The following is a 20,656-nucleotide window of genomic DNA, read 5'->3' as shown; positions in this document are numbered from 1 at the left end:
AAGTGTGGCCGTTAATCTTGAACTGTTGCGTAATGTGGCCTTCCAGTCCAGGGAGCGAGTCATTGATGAAGAAGTTACATAATGGGCCCGTCACTCGACATGGAGGGTTTTGTGTGGATGTGGCTGTCAGTTTGGGGGATTTCAATAGGTAACTAGAGGGAATAATATGAGAGCTGGTCTAAAGTGAGGTTTAGGTTTGGAGTGATTTTTTAAACTCTATTTTACATTATGATACATTGACACAAATATTTAATAACTTTTTATGGAATTTGACATGTAAAATACATAACCACACAAATGGACATATAGAAAATCATATGCAGTAAAAAATATAAAGTAAAAAAAAAGTACAAAAAAAATAGGAGAATTAGTCAGCTTAGGGCTTGTGCCAAAGGGCTTCATTGAGCAAATGCAGTGTGCTTTTGATGTCCATTTGAAATGTTTGTGAGACCATCCAGAGTTCATTGCAGGTGCAGTTGATTTCCTTCGGACTAGCATATGACCTGCTTCAGCTGCTTTTGCATCCCCATAGACTTGCACTGGGAGGGAAGCAGTTCTGAAACAAATAAAAGCTCCTTGACACTGGCCCATAGGGAAAAGCAGAGGAACCAAAGAAAAGTCTAGATATACAGGTTCTTTTAGACTCCGGATTTCTCACTAAAGAGAACCTGTCAGACTTTTTTGTCCTCTGTGTGATGAAAAAAAAAGGTAATGAAAAAAAATATTTTAAATAGTAAAAAATTTAAGTTACACCCAAGCACATAAAAATACCCCCCTAAAAAATTTTTGGGAGGCCACCCACCCCCACATATATGACTCAGAGGAGTAACTAGAACTTTCAAGGCCCCAGTGCAAGAAACCATAAAGGGTCCCCCTGATCACCCTCCTTCTTTCTGAGCCCAGGGCCATTCCCATTGATCCTGAGGCCCTATACTCCAGAGGAGAGTGCCCCTTACATCAAAGACTTAAGTGCACCCCTTATATCATTTATATTTCACCGAAAAGTTAGGTGATTTTGTTGCGTTTGTGTGCCCTAAAATTAACCAAAATCACATGTAGGCCCCTGTTGTGCTTTTTCGTGTGTGCCAAATTCATTGTTGCTGCGGTGCAATTTTGAAAAAAAAGCGTTGGGGACTTCTTCAGGTTTCTAGCAGGTAGTGCTGACCTACCCACAACGTGTGCACCAAATGCACATGTACAGACCTGAACCTGTTCTTACATCAGTGTCCTCAATCCCCACTGCACATCACAGTCCCCTCCTCATTCACGGCAAGATCCCCTCTTGATGAGTGTCCTCAGCTCCCCCTTTACATCACCCCCCTCCACCCCTTTCACAGTAGTGTTCTCACACTTCCTTGACATCAACCCCCCCAACAGTACTGTCCTCTGCCCCTTCATTGAAGTGTACTCTGCCACTTATTACATCATCCCCCCATATTACTGTCCCCAGAGCCCCCCCATGTTACTGTCCTCAGCCCCCACATTACTTTCCTCAGGTCCCCCCTCCCATGTTACTGTCCTCAGCCCCCACATTACTGTCCTCAGCCCCCCAACATTACTGTCCTCCGCCCCCCTACATTATAGTTCTCAGCCTCTCCCACTTTAATGTCCTCAGCCCCCACATTGTACCTATCCAAGGGTTTCAAGGTAGAAGCTGGAAACTACAGGCCAGTGAGTGTAACACCTTAACACCCGACAATCTGCTATAGGCAGGGCGGGACATTCCTCCTCAGTGGGTGTCATATGACATATGACAGCGAAGTGGTCCGGACACATCTGATGACTGATCACTACACTGACTTGCTGCCACATTAGATCACATGACAATTGCAAACAATGGATGGCTTCCTTTCATGCTATCCATTGTATACAATTGTGTTGTTAGCTGTGATTGGTCACAGCGATCACATGGTACAAACAGGGCCAATCACAGCCCATCTGTTCCAATCACAGCTAATCACAACAAAAGACACTGAATGAATCCGTTTCATTCAGTAATATTGTTTTCTAATATCAATGAAATTCATTGGTATAAGCAATCATAATGTGTAAAAAAACATCCTGTTCGCTTCCCTAGATCAGTGTTTCTCAACCTTTTTTAAGACAAGGCACCCTTTAAAATTAAGGACAGTCCCGAGACACCCTTTAAAATTATGGTCAGTCTTGAGGCACCACATTATAAAGTGTGAAAAACTATTCTAAAAGCTTTATATAACGCAACATCCACACATGTAGGACAACCAACATTAGAGGTGATTTATTCTTCCAAAGCAAATACACTTTTGCACACTGGTACTGACTAGTATTCCAATGTTTCTCTTCTCCCTCAGTTTTTCTCCATCACTGAGCTAATGTGACCCAGCACTGATGGAGAGGGGCAGGGCAGGGTCAGACTAGGATGCTGTGCAGGCAGCTGACATCCTCCTTATCAACTGATGATGTCATTGGTTGTTAGGACGCTGGCGGCTAGAAGGTAGTGGTGGTGCACAATGATAACCTGTGGCTTTGTGTAACTAAAAGGCAGGCTTGTTACACCCGCTGGCTTGTATACAAGTTTTGGGCAATTTTTAGACATTTTGTCAAGGCACCCCTGAAGAAACCTCAAGGCACCCTGGTTGAGAAAGGCTGTCCTAGATGGTCACAGTGTGTTAAAAAAAAAAAATCCTAAAAAAATAGAAAAAAAAGTAATAAAAAAAAATAATGAATTTTATTTATCACGTACTGTCACCAGTCAGTGTCCCTGATCACCACCACATCAGTTATACGATAACAATGTACTGGACTGGTGACAATTATGAATTTTTTTTTTTTTAATTTCTTCATTTCCGAAAAAGAATGGAGGTCGGTACCTTTCCATGAGTCACGGACATATGTGCTGGGAGCACACAGGGCACGCGCTCTCAGCACATATGTCTTTTCTAATTGCATGCAAATATGTGGCCGCTCGGCGTCAAGGCCAAGACACCGAGAGGCCGCATATTTGTGTGCGATCGGCGTCTAGGGGTTAATGAACAATATCTTTGTGTTGGTCTATCACATAACATCCCAATAAATACATTTAAATATTTGGTTGTACCATGACAAAATGTGGAACATTTCAAGGGGTATGAATACTTTTTCAAGGCACTGTACATGAACTGCACATTGCTCCAGAGAAAAAATAAATTAAACTTCCACAAAATAAAACCCATTCCTGTCTTGGCTCTTACAATACAACATCAATCCTTATGTCCCGTACACATGGTAAGAAAATCGTACAAAAAATTTAGCGGAACCACTGATCGAACGATTTTCTCTTCGTTGATGAGCACAATGTTTTAACCTATAATGATATTGTGAACGAAAAAATTTTGAACAACACTGAAAATTTTTGTCGTTTCGTATACGAACGACCGATTTTCTATGCGGTGGTATGGCAGTCGTATGAAAAAAATCTATCAAACGCTATCATGCATAAGCGGAAACAGAAGATGACCCGGATGTTTATGTCCAAGGAATCTTCATAATCACGAACGAAAAATCCAGATGTTAAAAGTAGATTGGCCTAATGAGATAATAAAACCATAATTCTGCAGATTATATTTTATGTATCACTATTTATGTATATAGGTCATGTAATAAACTATATTATACTCATTGCTGGTAATTGTTGTGTATATCGCTTTTTCTGGCCGGAAGGGCGTGGCTACAAGGTCACATGCACACTGCATCACTCCCACTTGTACGGAAGACGTCAACACTACGTATTGCCCGAATAACAATTTTTTTAGATTGGTTAATGTGGGCCACGATTTCAACCAACGAACGCCTCTCAGTCGTCGGATGACCGATCGGTCAATTTTCTAATCGTGTATTCCCACCTTTACTAACAGGCTGCCCAAGTCTAATGCATGTCAGCCTCCTCATGCACAGTTTTCATCTGCGCTCTAATGCATCCCAAAGGTGTTCTATCGGGTTGAGGTCAGGACTCTGTGAAGGCCAGTCAAGTTCCTCCACCCAACACTCGCTCATCCTTGAATTTATCTCCCTTGCTTTGTGCACTGGTGCGCAGTCATGTTGGAACAGGCAGGAGCCAACCCCAAACTGTTCCCACAAAGTTGGGAGCATGAAATTTTTCATAATGTCTTGGTATGCTGAAGCCTTAAGAGTTCCCTTCACTGGAACTAAGGGGCCACTGAGCTCCTGCAAAAGTTTTAGGCAGGTGTGAAAAAATGCATTCAGAAATGGAAGTGTTAATAGTTTATTTTTATCAATTAACAAGATGGAAAATAAATGAACATAGGAGAAATCCAAATCAAATTAATATTTGACGTGACCACCCTTTGCCTTCAAAACAGAATCAGTTCTTCTAGGTACACTTACACACAGTTTTTGAAGGAACTTGGCAGGTAGGTTGTTCAAAACATCCTGGAGAACTAACCACAGATTTTCTGTGGATATAGGCTGCCTCAAATCCTTCTGTCTCTTCTTGAAATCCCAGACAGACTCATGTAGAGATCAGGGCTCTGTGGAGGTCAGACCATCACTTCCAGGACTCCTTGTTCTTTTATTATGCTGAAGATAGTTTTTAATGACATTGGCTGTATGTTTGGGGGTTGTTGTTTTGCTGCAGAATACATTTGGGGCCAATCACACACCTCCCTGATGGTATGACATGATGGATAAGTATCTGCCTGTATCTCTCAGCATTGAATACAAATTTCCAACTCCATTTGCAGAAATGCAGACCCAATTTGCAAAGAACCTCCACCATGCTTTACTGTTGCCTGTAGGCACTCATCATTATACCGCTCTCCAGCCCCTTGCGAACAAACTGCCACCTGCTACAGCCAAATATTCCAAATTTTGACTCATCAGTTCAGAGCACCTGCTGCCATTTTCTGCACCCCTGTTCCTATTTTTTTGTGCATAGTTCAGTCGCTTAGCATTGTTTCCATGTTGGCTGCAATTCTTCCATGAAGACCACATCTGTCCAGACTTCTCCAGACAGTAAGTGGGTTTACCCGGGTCCCACTGGTTTCTGCCAGTTTTGTCTTAATGGCACTGCTGGACATCTTCCAATGTTGAAGAGAAGTGATATGCTTTTCATCTGCTGCATGAAATGTCCTTAGCCGACCACTGCGTCTACAGTCCTCAACATTGCTCATTTCTTTGTGCTTCTTCAAAAAAGCTTGATGAATTGAATTGATGCTGGTTGGAAGCCAAAGGGTAGTCACAGCAAATATTGATTTGATTTAGATTTTTCTTCTGTTCCCTCACTTTGCATTTTGTAAACTGATAAAAAATAAACAAAAAATTTAAATAAATATATTAAAGGCATTCTTACTTTACAGCAGTTTTTCACACCTTTTGCACAGTACTGTGTGTGTGTGTGTGCATATATATATATTTATATATTGTGTGAAGTTGCATCAAATGGTAGAGCTTTAACAACACACAGCCATGCGCTTTCTTCTTTTTAAGAGCTGTTTTTGCCCAATTTTTTAAAAAAGAAAGTTCCATATAACAGGCTTCCCATGCAGGGGTATCCACCATCAATACAAAGGAAAATAGTCAGCCTCCTGGCTCTCCTTAGCAGCACCACTGCTCAGGCTTCATGCCTCGGTCCTCTTGACTCTTCACATACAACCCATTGCACCTGGGTTAGCGCCCTTTCTCAGCACTCCTGCTTCTCCAGCCCACAGGCTTGGGCCCTGTCTGCTCTCAGACTACTCTGTGCCACCATGCACACTTGTGGCTGCTCCCTTGCACCCACATGGACTCCTCGGGAGGGTGGAGCCCAGAACCCTGGCCCTGACTCTAGAAGAGACCCACACACACACCTGACCAATCAGTCTCCTGGCCATTCCCAAAACCTGGTCCCAGGATTGGAAATTTTATCCCTCCCAAATCACTTTGAAATCTCCGGCTCCAGATCCCAAAATGGACTTTACAAACAAATGAGGAAAGTGAAAAGCCACTTTCCTTTGCATCAAACAAGTACCCTGGAGCCCCTCAACCTGCCTTGTTGAGAATCCCAGGTGAAATATTCTTTTTATATCGTGACAGATCGCCACACTGTCACAATATATACATACACAGTATACATAATGGAGCAGACTCAATAGACCACTTGGTCTTTTTTTTGCCATCAACAGTGGCGTACCTAGCATATCTGGCTGATAATTTTTTTACACCCCTCCACAAAATGGTCAGAAGGAACAAAGTGGAGTGCACAGTGTGGAGTGCCAAATTGTGGGTGTGGCCATCCTGAACTAACAGTGGGAGTGGCTTAAAGTGGCATAGTTGAATAAAACGTGAGCTTCTCCATCTATACTCAGCACATATATGCCACAGTCATTTTACCCACAAAATACGCTTTAATGACTGTGCCACAAGCAAGCATATAACAGACATGTACAAACCTCAGAACACTCACTTTTAAAAACTGAAACTGTTCCATTACATATGCTTTTTTACAAACAGCCTACCTTAAACAAGAGCTTCAGAAGTAATGTACTGTACATAGAGTGCATTGGTCAGTAGTATGCAGCAGTCCCCATAATGAGGGGAATTTATCAAAACTGGAGCAGACAAAATCTGGAGCAGCTGTGCAGATAACCAGTCAGCTTCTATTGTCAGCTTGTTCACTTGAAAATGAAAGCTAGAAGTTGATCCGGTTGATACAGATTTTGGCTGCTCCAGCTATAATAAATTCCCTTAACCCCTTGATGCCAACCTCACACAAATATGCAGCCTAAGTGCACTGGGCTTTATGCCATGGGCCGCATGTGCGTATCTCCCTTTGTGCTGGGAGCGCTCCGCATGGCCCACACCAAGCACAGAGAGTCCCGTTTCCCATACTAACAATCAGGACCTGGAACTCCCGATTCTGTGTCTCCTGATCGCTGTGATAGCCTCTGATTGGCTATCACTGTGATCAGTCTTTGTGAAGCCTGCCCCTGTGTTTCTTCTCTCTGAATGAAGGGGAGAGATACTTTGTATCTCTCTCTGTCTCCTTTTAGGGAGAAAAAAAAAAAACCATTGTGTAAAATAAATAAATAAAGGACGGGGAAAAAAGCAAAATACACAATGTGGTTTCTGGGCTGTACTACGGGTACAAATGACATACACATAAGTGGTATTGCTGCGATCGTCAGGAGCTGAAGGATTTATTTTGAGTTGTTCTTGGGTGGTAGGTTATGGTAATAACAAGAAATATACAGCTAAATTTTAACATATTTTTTTACTATTTTGGACCAGTTTTCCTTTGATAATGAATAAAAAGATCAGGAGATATCCATTACCATTTACCACCAAATGAAAGCCCAATTTTTCCTGAAAAAAACAAGGTGTAATTCACCTGGATGTACAAAGTAGCTATCATATGTACGGTGTTACTAACACATGTCAAAGTTGCAAAATTGTGCTTATACATTAGGATTTGTTTTACCCTTAGGTGCGAAGGGGTTACGTATCTATAGTACAGGGGTCAGGAGTGTTTAGCACACAGGCCACTCACAGAATATATCCATGATTATCCCCCCCACTAACATCCCTAAATACCACCTCCTAGCCTACCCCCCCCAGTACAGACAAAACCCCTGTACAAACCGCTCAGCACAGAATCCCCCTCCCTGTACAAACTGACCCTCCAAACACAGACCCCTCCGTTCAGACTGATCCTCCCAGCACAGACTGATTCCCCCTCCCCCAGCAAAGACTGACCACCACCAGCACAGACTGACTACCTCAGCACAGATGGACCCCATTAGCTCAGACCTCTTGGTACAGATGGATCCCTCTAGAAAAAAACCCTCAGTACAGACTCTCTGCTAGTACAGACCATTCCACTTAGCACGGACCACTTACCACAAACCCCTCAGTACAGAATTACTCCCCTCTCCAGCATAGACTCCTCAGTATGGACAAACCCACCCTGTATCAACTTCTCAGTGCAAACACCCCCCCCCCCAGCACAGACCCCTCAGTACAGAAAAACCCCTCTAATATTTCTAAATCCCCACTCCTAGCCCATCCCCTCAGTACAGACACCCTTCCTTGTTAGTGCAGCCACCCCTTTGCCCAGTGCAGACCCCTCAGTATAGACAGCCTTCCCCCTAGTACAGACCACTCAGTATAGACAACCCTACCTTCAGTACAGCCCCCAGACACCCCTGGCCATCAATACAGATGCTCCCCATCCCAAGTACATAACCCTTAGTACAGGCACACCGCATCCCCCCTCACCAGGTAAATAACCCTATGGCTAGGTTCACACCTATGCAGTTTGTGTTTGATCTGTTTCTGCATTGTGTTTTGCACATGCGTTTTGATGCATTTTACTTTTTTTTCTTGTTGCTAGGCAAATTTAAAACACATCAAAAACGTGGGGAAAACTCATAAAAAATGCAGCAAAAACGCATTACATGCTTTTCTGCAGCATTTCCATTGAAGTCTATAGAACTAAGAATGCAACTTTTTGCATTCAAAAAAGTCCCTGACCCTTTCCAAAAAATGCAATTGGGTGAAAACACGGAGATGTGAACGTGTCCCATAGGAAATCATGTTTAATTGACTGTTGTGCGTTTCTGCAGAACACTACGGAAAACGCTTAGGTGTGAACCTAGGGTAAGAACAGATCTCCACTCCTCACTACACTCACCAGACACCACATGCAGCAGGAATTCAGAGTTAGGAGAAGTCTTCTCAGCTCTGTCATGAGTGGAGCAGGGAAGGGGAATCTCCCTCACTCTGAACTCAGGCTGTCAGGTGTGGATTCACTGGGGGGCTGTGACCGCCTGCTGTGCAACACAAAAAGAAATTTTAGGTGACTGCAGCACTCCCAGTGAGTTCTCACCAATCGCACCCCCTTAGTACACCACTGGCTGTACCTGTTCCATGTTTCTTATTTTATATCTTATTCTGTTTTGGGGTTTTAATCAAATTCCAGGCCAAAAATGCCCATTTTGACATGAGTTAAAAAGCAACTTGTTGTTCTGGAAGGAAATGTAATGCTTAGGCTACGTTCACACTAGCTTTGTCAGCAGACCTCAGACAGGCGTTTTGGAAGTGTTTTTAAATGCTTCTCAAACACCTATTAAAAATTCTGCACATGACAGCACACAGTGCTGTTCACACTGAAGTGTTAGCATCGCATCGCGGCAAAACTGACGCCTCATGTCATGTCAGGAAGAGTTGAAGCCTCCCATTCAAGTCTATGGTGCAGCTCCTCAAACGCCTGGTAGGCATTTGCGAGGCAACTGTGATGCGGTTGCGAGGCGTTTGCGGAGCGTTAATACTATTTAACTTCATTATAGGCATTTGTGGTGCGGTTTTAATGCTTGGCAAACGTCTGTCAAACGCCTCAAAACCGTGCATAAGGCTTTTGGGGAGCGTTTGAGGAGCATTAAAAACGCTTCACAAACGCCTGTCTAATGCCTGTCAAACGCTAATGGGACATTCGGCAAGAGTTAGAAATAAAGTCAAGTGTGAACGAGCCTTTAGAGGATTAAAGCAGAACTCTGGACAAAAAGCTAAACTCATACTTCAAATACAAATTACTGATGGGTTAACATGCACACTCTGGTGACTGGTCACTGAGGTGTTAATTCACTTATGTGAACACTGATGGGTACATACTTTATGAACTGCTCACTGAGAAGTTAGCATACAAACTTGAGAACATGACCACTAAGGGGTTAACTCATATATTCTAAAGATTAATGACTAAGACCTAGGTCACACCGGGGTGTGACTTGCCATGCGATTTGCCATGCCATGCGACTTGCAAATTGCATGGCAAGTCTCACCCTATTGTCAGTGCGATTCGAACTTGGTCGGAGCCGCACCAATTTCTAAAGTAGTGCATTCATTACTACTACTTTAGGTGCGACTTGCATAGACATCTTGCAAGCTGCAGATGTCTTGAAAGTCGCACTTGAAGTTGGAATATCATCTGACTTTGAAATCGTGCGACTTCACTTGAAGTCGCACGATTTCAATGTCGGAACGGTGTGACCGGGGTGTAAGGGGCTAAAGCAAATATTCTGTAGACTGGCCATTGAGACGATAATGCTCATACATTGGTGACCGGTCATTAAGGAGCCAGTTAGGAAGAAAAAGCAACCGAATGCTTGAGCTCCTGCGCTGGACAATGGACTCTACAATGTCAATATCCCCACATGTGTATGAAAGGAATGCAAGCCTTGCTGCCCTCAACGGATCAGGGAAATCCAAAGAGAACTGTATATGAGAAGACAAAAAGAGGGCACATAGGCATTAACTTTAAAAATTAGGTTTATTGATAAAAAGTAAAATACTCACAAGAGAAATAAAATCAAATGGAAAGCATGTCACAAGAGATGCAGTGTGGTTCAACATCCCTGAAGGTGGTCTGGTGGGGGACTGTAGATCTCTGAATAGCTGATGGCTGACACGGTTCAAGGTTGTATCTCTTCCTCAAAGCCCTTAGGGGCTAAAGGAAATGCACTAGGCCCGTGCGCCCTCTTTTTGTTTTTTTTGTCTTTTCGTATACATTAAGGAGCCAGTGTCAATTAATACATAGTCAGTTGATAAAATAGACATCTCCAGTCGTCCTGCACTTAAAAGACAAAAAAAAGTGGTGGGCAGTCCTTACTCCCATCAGTGCAGTAATATTTAAGCCCAGACTGTGATGATGCTGTAAAACAACAAAGAGAGGGCTCACCGGCCTAGTACCACTAAATCATTTTATCTCTAAATAAAAGAAGTGATATGCTTGCATTCCGATGCCTCTAGATCCAAACCGCTCATCTGATGGCTTGTAAGACCCTTCAGCATTCAATGCGGCTTATGCATTTCGAGGGGTGAACCCTCTTTTTCAGAGGGGTTAACAACACACTCTATAAACTGACCACTGAGAAAAGACCAATATGTGTACTTGGAATAAAAGGGAGACCAATGTGTATGAATGTGTGCAGCTAGATGTTTGAAGATGCCGGGTGCCTGGGGCCAGTGTTGCAGCTGAGCTGCTGCTCCTTCCAGTGTTCCTCTCAGACCCAGTCCCTTACTGCAAGCCGGCTGGTGGCTGCTGATCATTGTGGAGTTCCAGCCCTTCTCTTCCCATTCATCAGCGGACGTGGAGCTGTGCCTGCGGAGGAAGGTAATGTCTGACTCTCAGGGCTTCTTTTATCAGTGGGAATGCAGTTCCAGCACCTGTAGCACTGAATGTACTGTATGTAATGGCAAGGGGTGCTGGAGGGTCTATTGCTACGAGGGGATCTATTGTTACTGGTTGGTCAATTATTGTTGGGAAGGATCTACTGTTGAGGGAAGGGTCTTTTGTTTCCTGGTGCTGGAGCATTTATTGATGATAACTGCTGAGAGACCAATTTCTGCTGACGGGTCTATTGCTGCTGGGGGGCTCTATTGTTGCTAAAGGGGATATATTTTTCTGGGGGGAATCTACTGTTGCTGGGCACTGTATTCTTGTTGGTAGCAGCGGATTTATTTTGCTGATTTTCTTTTATCATTAATAAATTCAATACAAGTTATTTAGCCCCACAAAATGATCACTGGCTCTATATTCTCTGAATAGGATGGAAGTGGGAGTTGGTAGGGGTTCCAACCAAGTGACGGTGCTTGGAGGTGGGTAAGGGGCAGAGACAAGGGGTGACTCAAAAGGGTGAGTACCTTCACCTGTTCTCTTTGAACAAAGCCCTGCTGACTCTGATGTCTCATGTCTGTGTGAGTTTGACCCAGCCAGCCATCCATCACATTTTTGATGTGTCAGTGAGTGATGAGCGACCCCGTGGCCTGGTCTTCTAGTGCCTGCTGATCTGTGTCAGTGTTGGTTGTGGTGTCTTGTGTCGCATCTGTCACTGTGTGGGAATGCTCAGTTCAGGTGATCTCTCTCCGTGTGTAGGCTGGGCTGCCTGCTGTCACAGCATTTTATCTCCGCCCATTGCCTGGGGAATACCTGCCTGGGATCTGTCAGTGTGGATCCATCATCCTCCACTCACTGAAACTGTCACCCTGCCACTGCCAGCCACAGATACAGTCCTTCCGTGACACTGATTTTGTCTTTAATATTGGTGCTGGTGACGTCTTATGGCACTTATTTTTGCAAATGAAAAGAAATGTAGCAGTTTCATGTTTTGTTGATTTAATATTTTCTACTGTTTTAGAAAATTTTCATTTTTTTTGGGGGGGGGGGCGCAAGTAGCTAGTCTTGTCTAGGGCGCAAAATAGTCTAGCACCGGCCCCGCATGCCCCCCCCTACACACACACAGAAATTCAATGGGAAGACCAGTGTCACCTCTCTATGCAACTGAAAACAGAGAGTATGTTATCATTTATACAAAAATGTATTTATAATTTTTTTTATATCTATACACAAATGTTTTACCTTTCATCTCTATTTTAAACTATATGAGTTTGATATACAAGGTGAGTGTTTACGTATACTTTAATTCAGAACTAAAAGCAGAATCCCCCATGAAAAACAGGAAATTGCAATCTGCTTTTAAAGCGATACTAAAGGTTCAGTTTTTTTTTTTTAAATAACAAACATGCTATACTTACCTGCTCTGTTCAGTGGTTTTGCACAGAGCAGCCCCGATCCTCCTCTTTTCAGGTCCCATGCCGTCGCTCCTCCTTCCTGTTGGGTGTCCCCATAGAAAGCAGCTTGCTATGGGGGTACCTGAGCACGTGTGCTCCTGAGACACTGCTCTGTGTGTCCATTCACACAAGGAGCCAAGGCTCAGTCCCGCCCCCTCTGTCTTCTCATTGGCTCACTGGCTGTGATTGACAGCTCCTGCTGCTGTCTCAGCAAATGAGGAGGCAGAGACCCGGGACAACCAGTTCTCGTGCATATTGCTGGATCGCAATGGGGCTCAGGTAAGTATGGGGGGGGGGGGGGGCTAGGGGACTGCTGCACACAGAAGGTTTTTTACCTTCATGCATAGAATGCATGAAGTTAAAAAACCTTGAGCCTTTACAACTATTTTAATATTATATACATACACTCAGTATATACAGTGCATTCATAAAGTATTCAGATCTCCTTCACTTTTTTAAATTATATTATGTATCAGCCTGATACTACATTTATTCATTTTTTCTCATTAATCTTCACTCAATACCCCAAATGACAAAGTGAAAACAGAATTTTAGAAATCTTTGCAAATGTATGAAAAAGGAAAACTGAAATATCACTTTCATCTTTGCAACAACACTTGAAATTTAGATCATATGCCTTCCAAGGACAACCATCACTGCAGCCCTCCACTGATTTTGGTTTTATGTTAGAGTGGCTAAATGGAAGCCTCTCCTTAGTGCAAAACACATAAAAGCCCGCTTGGAGTTTGCACAAAAGCACCTGAAGGACTCTCAGACTGTGAGGAACAAAATTCTCTGCTCTGATGAAACCAAGATTGAATTGTTTGGCCTCAATTCCAATTGTTATGTCTGGAGGAAACCAGGCACCGTTCATCACCTGCCCAATACCATCCCAACAATGAAGCAAGGTGATGGCAGCATCATGCTGTGGGGGTGTTTTTCAGCAGCAGGGACTGGGAGACTGGTCAGGGCTGAGGAAAAGGTGAATGGAGCAAAGTACAGAGATATCCTCAATGAAAACCTGTTCCACAGTATTCAGAGCCTCAGATTGGGCCAGAAGTTCACCTTTCCACAATATACTGATCATAAGCACACAGCCAAGAAACCACCAGGGACCACACTGGGCTACCAATGAACTTTATATCTACAATGCATTTTTGTGGTTCTACTAGGATTGAAGTGCAAGGGAGGTCTGACTGGGCTGCCTTCTCTGCTTATAACAGGCAGTTGATATCTGTACCTACATCTACCTAGGCGGCCTCTTTACTTCCTCCTCTAGACCACCTTGCCCTTTTATATCATTGGGCATTACCTGTTAATTAGCCACATTTGGGAAATAACTTTTATGTTGTGGAGTGTACTCATGGATTTCAGTGGATGTATGCATAGACTTGTAGCCCTTTGGGATTTTGTAGAATTTCTATATCCAGGGCTTAAAATTTCAAGTCCTGAGCTACTAGCCAGGCTTTAAGAGTTACTCGCCACCAACAAACACAGACAGAGACACCTGTACGCACACACAGACATGTACATACACATACACACACAGAGTCATGTACACACACACATACAGACACATGTATACACACACAGGCACGTACAGACATGCATACACAAAGATACATGTACATACACAGAAATACACACACACAGACACATGTACATACACACAGACACATGTATGTACATACACACACAGACACATGTACACACATACATGTACATACATGTAGACACATGTACAGATACACACCTGTACATACACACAGACACATGTACATGCATACACACCCCACACCCCCCATAAAAAGTTGCAGTACTTCGTTGTTCACTCACAGAGCAGGGTACTGCACTCTAGGGGGAGGCAGAGAGCACAGCACACACTCCTTCCTTAGCTTTCATTGCGCTCAGCTATTGAGCAATCTGACGGCTCCCATTGCCAATGACAGATCCAGCCTGAGCTCCGAGTCTGCTCAGCAAGACAGCCCTGGGGGACACACTTGCCCCCACCATAATTTCCACTCGCCATTGGCGAGCAGGCGAGTGGGAATTTCAAGCCCTGTCTATATCTATGATGACTTTACTCCCCTGTGGACTTTGAATGAATCATATGGAATAATATTAGAATGGACGTTGTCAGTATCTATAGGCACCATTTACATAATTCCAGCCAAGTTTATATCCCAGAACCTAATATAGGTTTATTAACAAACAATTACATATGTTTATAATATAGATTTGAGTATATTGTATACCAGGGACATTGAATTCAAATTCACGGAGGTCCAGGCACTAAAATTTTCTTCCAGCTGAGGTCTGAGTTGCATGTTTGATTCTTAATGGCACCTTGGAACATCGGCAGATGCCGCATGTGCAGCGCAATTTAAAAAAAGGATCAGGGGCTTCTTTTTTTGTGTTTCTGCATGCAAGACGGTCCATTGAAATGAATGCACTGCCTACACACTGAACATAGGTAACAATGATGAAAACCTAGCCTCAGATACTTCCAAGTCACAATCCCATTATTACAACAGTGTTCTCAGATCCCCCCTGCACATCACAACCTCCCCTTTACATCACAGTTCCATCCCCTTTTCATCAAGATCACCCCTTAAAATCACAGTCCCCCACTTCACAGCAGTGTCTTCAGCCCCCCCTTCAAATCACTCCCCCCATTAATATCACCTCACCTTCACATTCCTGTCCTCCTTTATATCAGCCCCCTCCTCCTTCACATTACTGTCCTCAGCCCCACTTCATGTAATCCCCCTTCACATCCCTGTTGTCCCCCCTTTGTATCACTCCCCACCTCCTCTTTCAGATTTCTGTCCTCTGCCCCTGTTTATTTCAGCGTCCTCCTTTAAATTCCTGTTCTTCACATTCCTGTCACCCCCCCCCCCTTGTATCATCCCCCCTCCTCTACTTCATATGGCTGTCCTCACCCCCCCCCCCACATTCCTGTTCTCAGCTCCTCCCCTTTATACCACCCCCCTCCTCCTCCAGATTCCTGTCCTCTGCCCCCTTTTGCATCATCCTCGGCTTCCCCCAAATCCTTCACAGCAGTGACATATTGTAGTTCCCTTTCATCTCCTACCTAAAAGGGGCAGAAGGTGGGAGGCACATCAGTATACAGCTGACATCTGAGACAGGACAGCTCCAGATGGATGGCGGGAGGCACATCAGTCTAGAGCGGACATTGGAGGCAGGACAGCTCCAGATGGATGGCGGGAGGCACATAAGTCTAGAATGGACATTGGAGGCAGGACAGATCCAGATGGAGGGTGGGAGCTGCACATCTTTTCCAGGTAACTAGCAGGTGATTGGTTGCTGCATGTTAACGTGACAGTTCCTGCCCACCATCTGGAACCTCCAATATCCGCTCTAGACTGATGTTGCTTCTGCCATCCATCCGGAGCTGTCCTGCCTCCAATATCTGCTGGATGAGGATGACAGCAGTGACGGCAGCTGAGCGGAAGAGCCGCTCTTAAAAGGCGGGACTGCAGCCGGGCCAGATGGGACAGTAACCCAATTCAGACCGCAGTCTGCCATTTAGGGATGTCTGTTATATACCATATTGCTGGTAAGGTTGGGTTCACACTGATGCGGTGTGGAATTCACAGTGTGGTCTGTGCGAATTACACACCGCATCAGAATCGCACCCCGTTCATGCAAACCGATGCGGGTGTGTATGTTAAGTTAACAACCCCCCGAAATCGGTCCACAAAACGCCATGCAATGTGCAGAATCAGATTGCATTGGTGTGAATACCCTTGCAATCCGATTCAAATCCAAAAAAGGGTCCTGCACCTTTTGTGGTGCGGGTGCAATGCGATTTGAGCCATACAAAATGTATGGCTCCAATCGCACTGGACACAAATCGCATGTGATTTGCACAGGAATGCGGTATGGTTCCTGTGCGAATCACATGCGATGTACCGCACCACATTACTGTGAACCTAACCTAAGAGTGGCATGTTGGCATGTGTTGAATTGTTTTATTTGTTTTCATGTTTGTACGTATTGCTACAATAAAGATTACCTGTATCTGTGAACTACAGTGTATTTGTCGGGTGGAGTTCCATATTTGGATGTTTTTCCATATATAATATCCAAATTAGTTATATTTGGTGCAGTTACAATTGAAAGGTAGAGCTACAAACCAGGTCTTAAAATATTAATTTACACTGAAGTACATGTGATATTTCAGTTTTTTATTTTTAATAAATCACAGATCTTTCTAAAATGCTGTTTTTACTTTGTCATTATGGGGTACTGAGTATAAAAAAATGAATGCAAACAACTGTAGAATCAGACTGCAATATAACAAAATAGAAAAAAGTGAAGAGGGCCTGAATACATTATGAATGGTCTGTATAGGTGATATACTCATTTAATCTAGGAGCTGTTGGAGCCAGCACTGTAATTGCAGTCAGTTATTTGCTTTTATTTTACAGCACAACATCTGCTACGGACATTATGAAGCAGAACCAGCCTGACTCCAGTCTCATGCATAGGATCCATCCACCACAGTCGGACTTGGAGGTCGTGCTGGAAAACAGATACACGGTATGATGGGAGGGAACTTTGCAACACATTTCATATTATTATTATTATTATACCGGATTTATATAGCACCACCAGTTTGCGCAGCGCTTTACAGCATGGAGGTAGACAGAACAAGCAGAGGCGTCCCTAGGGTTGGTGTCACCCGGTGCGGTAACACTTGCTGACACCCCCTCCGACGATCCCCGCAGAATGGATCGGATCTGCGGATTGAGCATAATGGATCGGACTCCGGTCCATTATGCTCAATCCACAGATCCGATCCATCCTGTGGGGATCATGGGCTTTCTTTACAACTTACCTTTTCTTGGAGCAGGTCCAGTGTCACCCCGTATAGGTTGCATGCCGACGATCCCCGCAGGATCGTCGGCATGCAACCTATATGGGGTGACACCGGACCCGCTCCAAGAAAAGGTAAGTTGTAAAAAAAGCCGACGATCTCCGCAGGATGGATCGAATCCATCCTTCGGGGATGGTCAGCTTGCTTTACAACTTACCTTTTTGTGGAGTGGGTCCGGTGTCACCCCGTGCAGTTGGTGTCACCTGGTGCGGACCGCACCCTCTGCACCTGCCTCGGGACGCCACTGAGTACAGGTACAATACAATTCAATGCATGAGGAATCAGAAGGCCCTGCTAGTTAGAGCTTACAATCTAGGAATATTAAACACAAACCTTGCAAGTGTAAAGTGTTAATTTACTTGTAGTTGAAGCCTGGTGAACAGAGCCAGCCACTGGATTTTTTATGTCTCACAGCTCTAAGGCCTCATACACACGGGAGTAAAGAATGCTACTTTTACAGGTTTCCAGCATATTTTTTTATGCCTTTATACTCAGTTCATTGTTAGCTTATGTGACCATTCAAAATACAGAGCCATGTTTTACGTTCCATTAATAGAGGAGTGGAATTTATGTATGAATGCTCATAAAGGAGTCTAAATGCACACATATGCATGTAAATTTATTCTAGTGGCTAGTATACATGAATGTTGTAGCCGATAGTATGGGTTTACCCTCTCTGAATGGGTGGTGTGAAAGTGTACAGATCAATAGAATTACTAAGGGATAGAAGAGACTGTCATGTGACAGCACAGCTACTAGGAAATTGCTAGGGTGTGTTTGTACTTACCGTCGTGTTTAAATGACAGGTACTCTTTCATTATGTTATCCAATAGAGCAGGGATGTCAAACTGGCAGCCCTCCAGCTGTTGAGAATCTACAAGTCCCATTATGCCTCTGCCTTTGGTCGTCATGCTTGTAACTGTCAGTCTTGCAATGCCTCATAGGATTTGTAGTTTGGCAACAGCTGGAGGGTCGTCAGGTTGACACCTGTGCAATAGAGTAAATTATGTTTGTAATAAAGAATAATCATCTATTTTCTTTTCGCAGAAAGTTAGTTTAACCCAGGATTCCAGCGAGTTCACAGACATTGTTGCAATGTTTAGCAAGACAGTCTCCAACCATAAGGTGAAAAAGGTTTGGCGGGTTGTTAATTCCGACCTCTGGATGCTCTATAATAGGTGTGTTTCCCTTTTATTACTAAAACAATGCTCGGGGCTTCTCTCTAATATAAAATGATCTTAAATATATTAATATATTACAGCATATCACTGTATGACTGCAAAATATATAGTACATGTACAGTTGTGCTCAAAGGCTTGAAAACCCTGGCAGAAATCGTGAAATCTTGGCATTGATGATGAAAATATGACTGATCATGCCAAAAAACTGTCTTTTATTTAAGAATAGTGATCATATGAAGCCATTTATTATCACATAGTTGTTTTTCTCCTTTTTAAATCATAATGATAGCAGAAATCACCCAAATGGCCCTGATCAAAAGTTTACATACCTTGGATTGTTTGGCCTTGTCACAGACACACAAAGTGACACATACGGGTTAAAATGGCAATTAAAGTTTAATTTCCCACATCTGTGGCTTTTTTTAATTGCAATTAGTGTCTATGTATAAATAGTCAATGAGTTTGTTAGCGCTCATGTGGATTCACTGAGTAGGCTAGATACTGAGCCATGGCGAGCAGAAAAGAACTGTCAAAAGACCTGGTAATAAGGTAATGGAACTTTATAAAGATGGAAGTGGATATAAAAAGACATCCAAAACCTTGAAAATGCTAGTGAGTACTCATCAATCACTTATTAAGAAGTGGAACATCCAGGGATCTTTGATACCAAGCCAAGGTCAGGTAGACCGGGGAGGTTCAATTCCTATGTAGTTTTGGGTGCCAGACAGGTAGTTTTTTCTGCCTTTAGCCCTGCTGCAGGCAAGCAGCAGGCTCACTTGTCAGGTGGAAGCATTCGGGCGGTAGCAGCGCCACCCAATTTCTTCCACACAGTGCCAGCCTCTGCAACCCCGTGAGGTCTACCAGGCTCCGCTTGTCCATCTGCAGGCCTGGGACCGGCTCACCATCGTCAGCTAGAGGGAAGTGAGGAAAGCGGACACGTCCACTCCCCTCCCCATCTTGTCCTGACCTGAAAATGACGTTATGATGTCACTTCCGGGTCCTAGTTGAGTGATTCCCGGCCATGGAGGCTGGGAAAAAATGTAATGCGGTGTGCACTGCAGTGCATTCAGTGGAGCACAGGGGAGACATGCAGGGTCACCAAAAAATCATCACATAGGGGACTTTTTCCCCTATGTGATGAAAAAAAAAAGTGAAAAAAAATGTTTTTCATTGTAAAAAAAATTGAGGCACCCCACCCCCACATATACACACGAACAAAAGTAAAAACACACGCTGGGGTGCCTTCGCGTGAAAACGTTGATTGCGATACACATGTCACATATCACTGCACATGCCAGAATGAGAGCAAAACATCTAGCATGAGATCTCCTCCAAAAGGCTAAACTGATGACCTATAAGGAGCTTTAAAAGTGTCACCTATAGAAAATATAGGGTACTGAAGTTCATTGCCATTTCACGAGCGCGCACAAATTTAAGGTGTGACAAGTTGGATATCTATTTACTCGCTGCAACCTCATCTTTTATATTGTACAAAAAATAGGATAATTTATTGCTTTTTTTGTGCCCTAAAAGTAACTTACTTGTATTTGTTACTAAAATTTTGCGGTAATATCATACGACATAAAACATTGGAACTACCACTATTTTATTCTCTAGGGTCTCTGAAAATATATAATGTTTGGTGGTTTTGTGTAATCTTCAAGCCTAAAATGATTTTTTAAACTTGTGCAAAAAGTTTAAAAATGGCTCTGGCAGCGAAAGGGATAAAGGATAAGCCTGACACTCCCCTTTCATGACAGGCACCCAATCAGTGCTCATTGCACTGCAAGGTCTCTCCCCTCCCTGCTAGTCTCCGGGTGTGGTGCTGGAGACAGGCAGGGAGAAAGAAACAGGGCAATGTTAAAAATATTAAATGTTTAAGTTGCCATAAAGCCCCTTTTGTTTTTAAAAGCCCCAGACATTCCTAAAATCACCTCCGATTTAACGTCTTCACGCCGGCCGCACAGAAATGTGCAGCCTCCCGGCATCTGGG

The 20,656-nt window shown here is 43.6% G+C and overlaps 1 protein-coding gene across 1 annotated transcript in view; it reads left to right on the top strand.

Annotated features, from left to right (window-relative positions):
* Positions 1–20,656, top strand: part of LOC149453083 (zinc finger CCCH-type antiviral protein 1-like) — a 71,293-nt gene that overhangs the window by 37,830 nt on the left and 12,807 nt on the right. The window contains exons 10-11 of the mRNA XM_089688710.1: positions 17,034–17,145; positions 18,530–18,660. Of these exons, the coding sequence (XP_089544836.1) occupies positions 17,034–17,145; positions 18,530–18,660 (243 nt within the window). The remainder of the gene's footprint in view (positions 1–17,033; positions 17,146–18,529; positions 18,661–20,656) is intronic.

Source organism: Staurois parvus, unplaced genomic scaffold, assembly GCF_062004578.1.
Source record: "Staurois parvus isolate SC_StPar_1 unplaced genomic scaffold, SC_StPar_1.0 ptg000452l, whole genome shotgun sequence".
Classification (NCBI taxonomy): domain Eukaryota; kingdom Metazoa; phylum Chordata; class Amphibia; order Anura; family Ranidae; genus Staurois; species Staurois parvus.
Note: the sequence above shows the minus strand (reverse complement) of the source record. Positions and strands in the feature narration are given on the sequence as shown.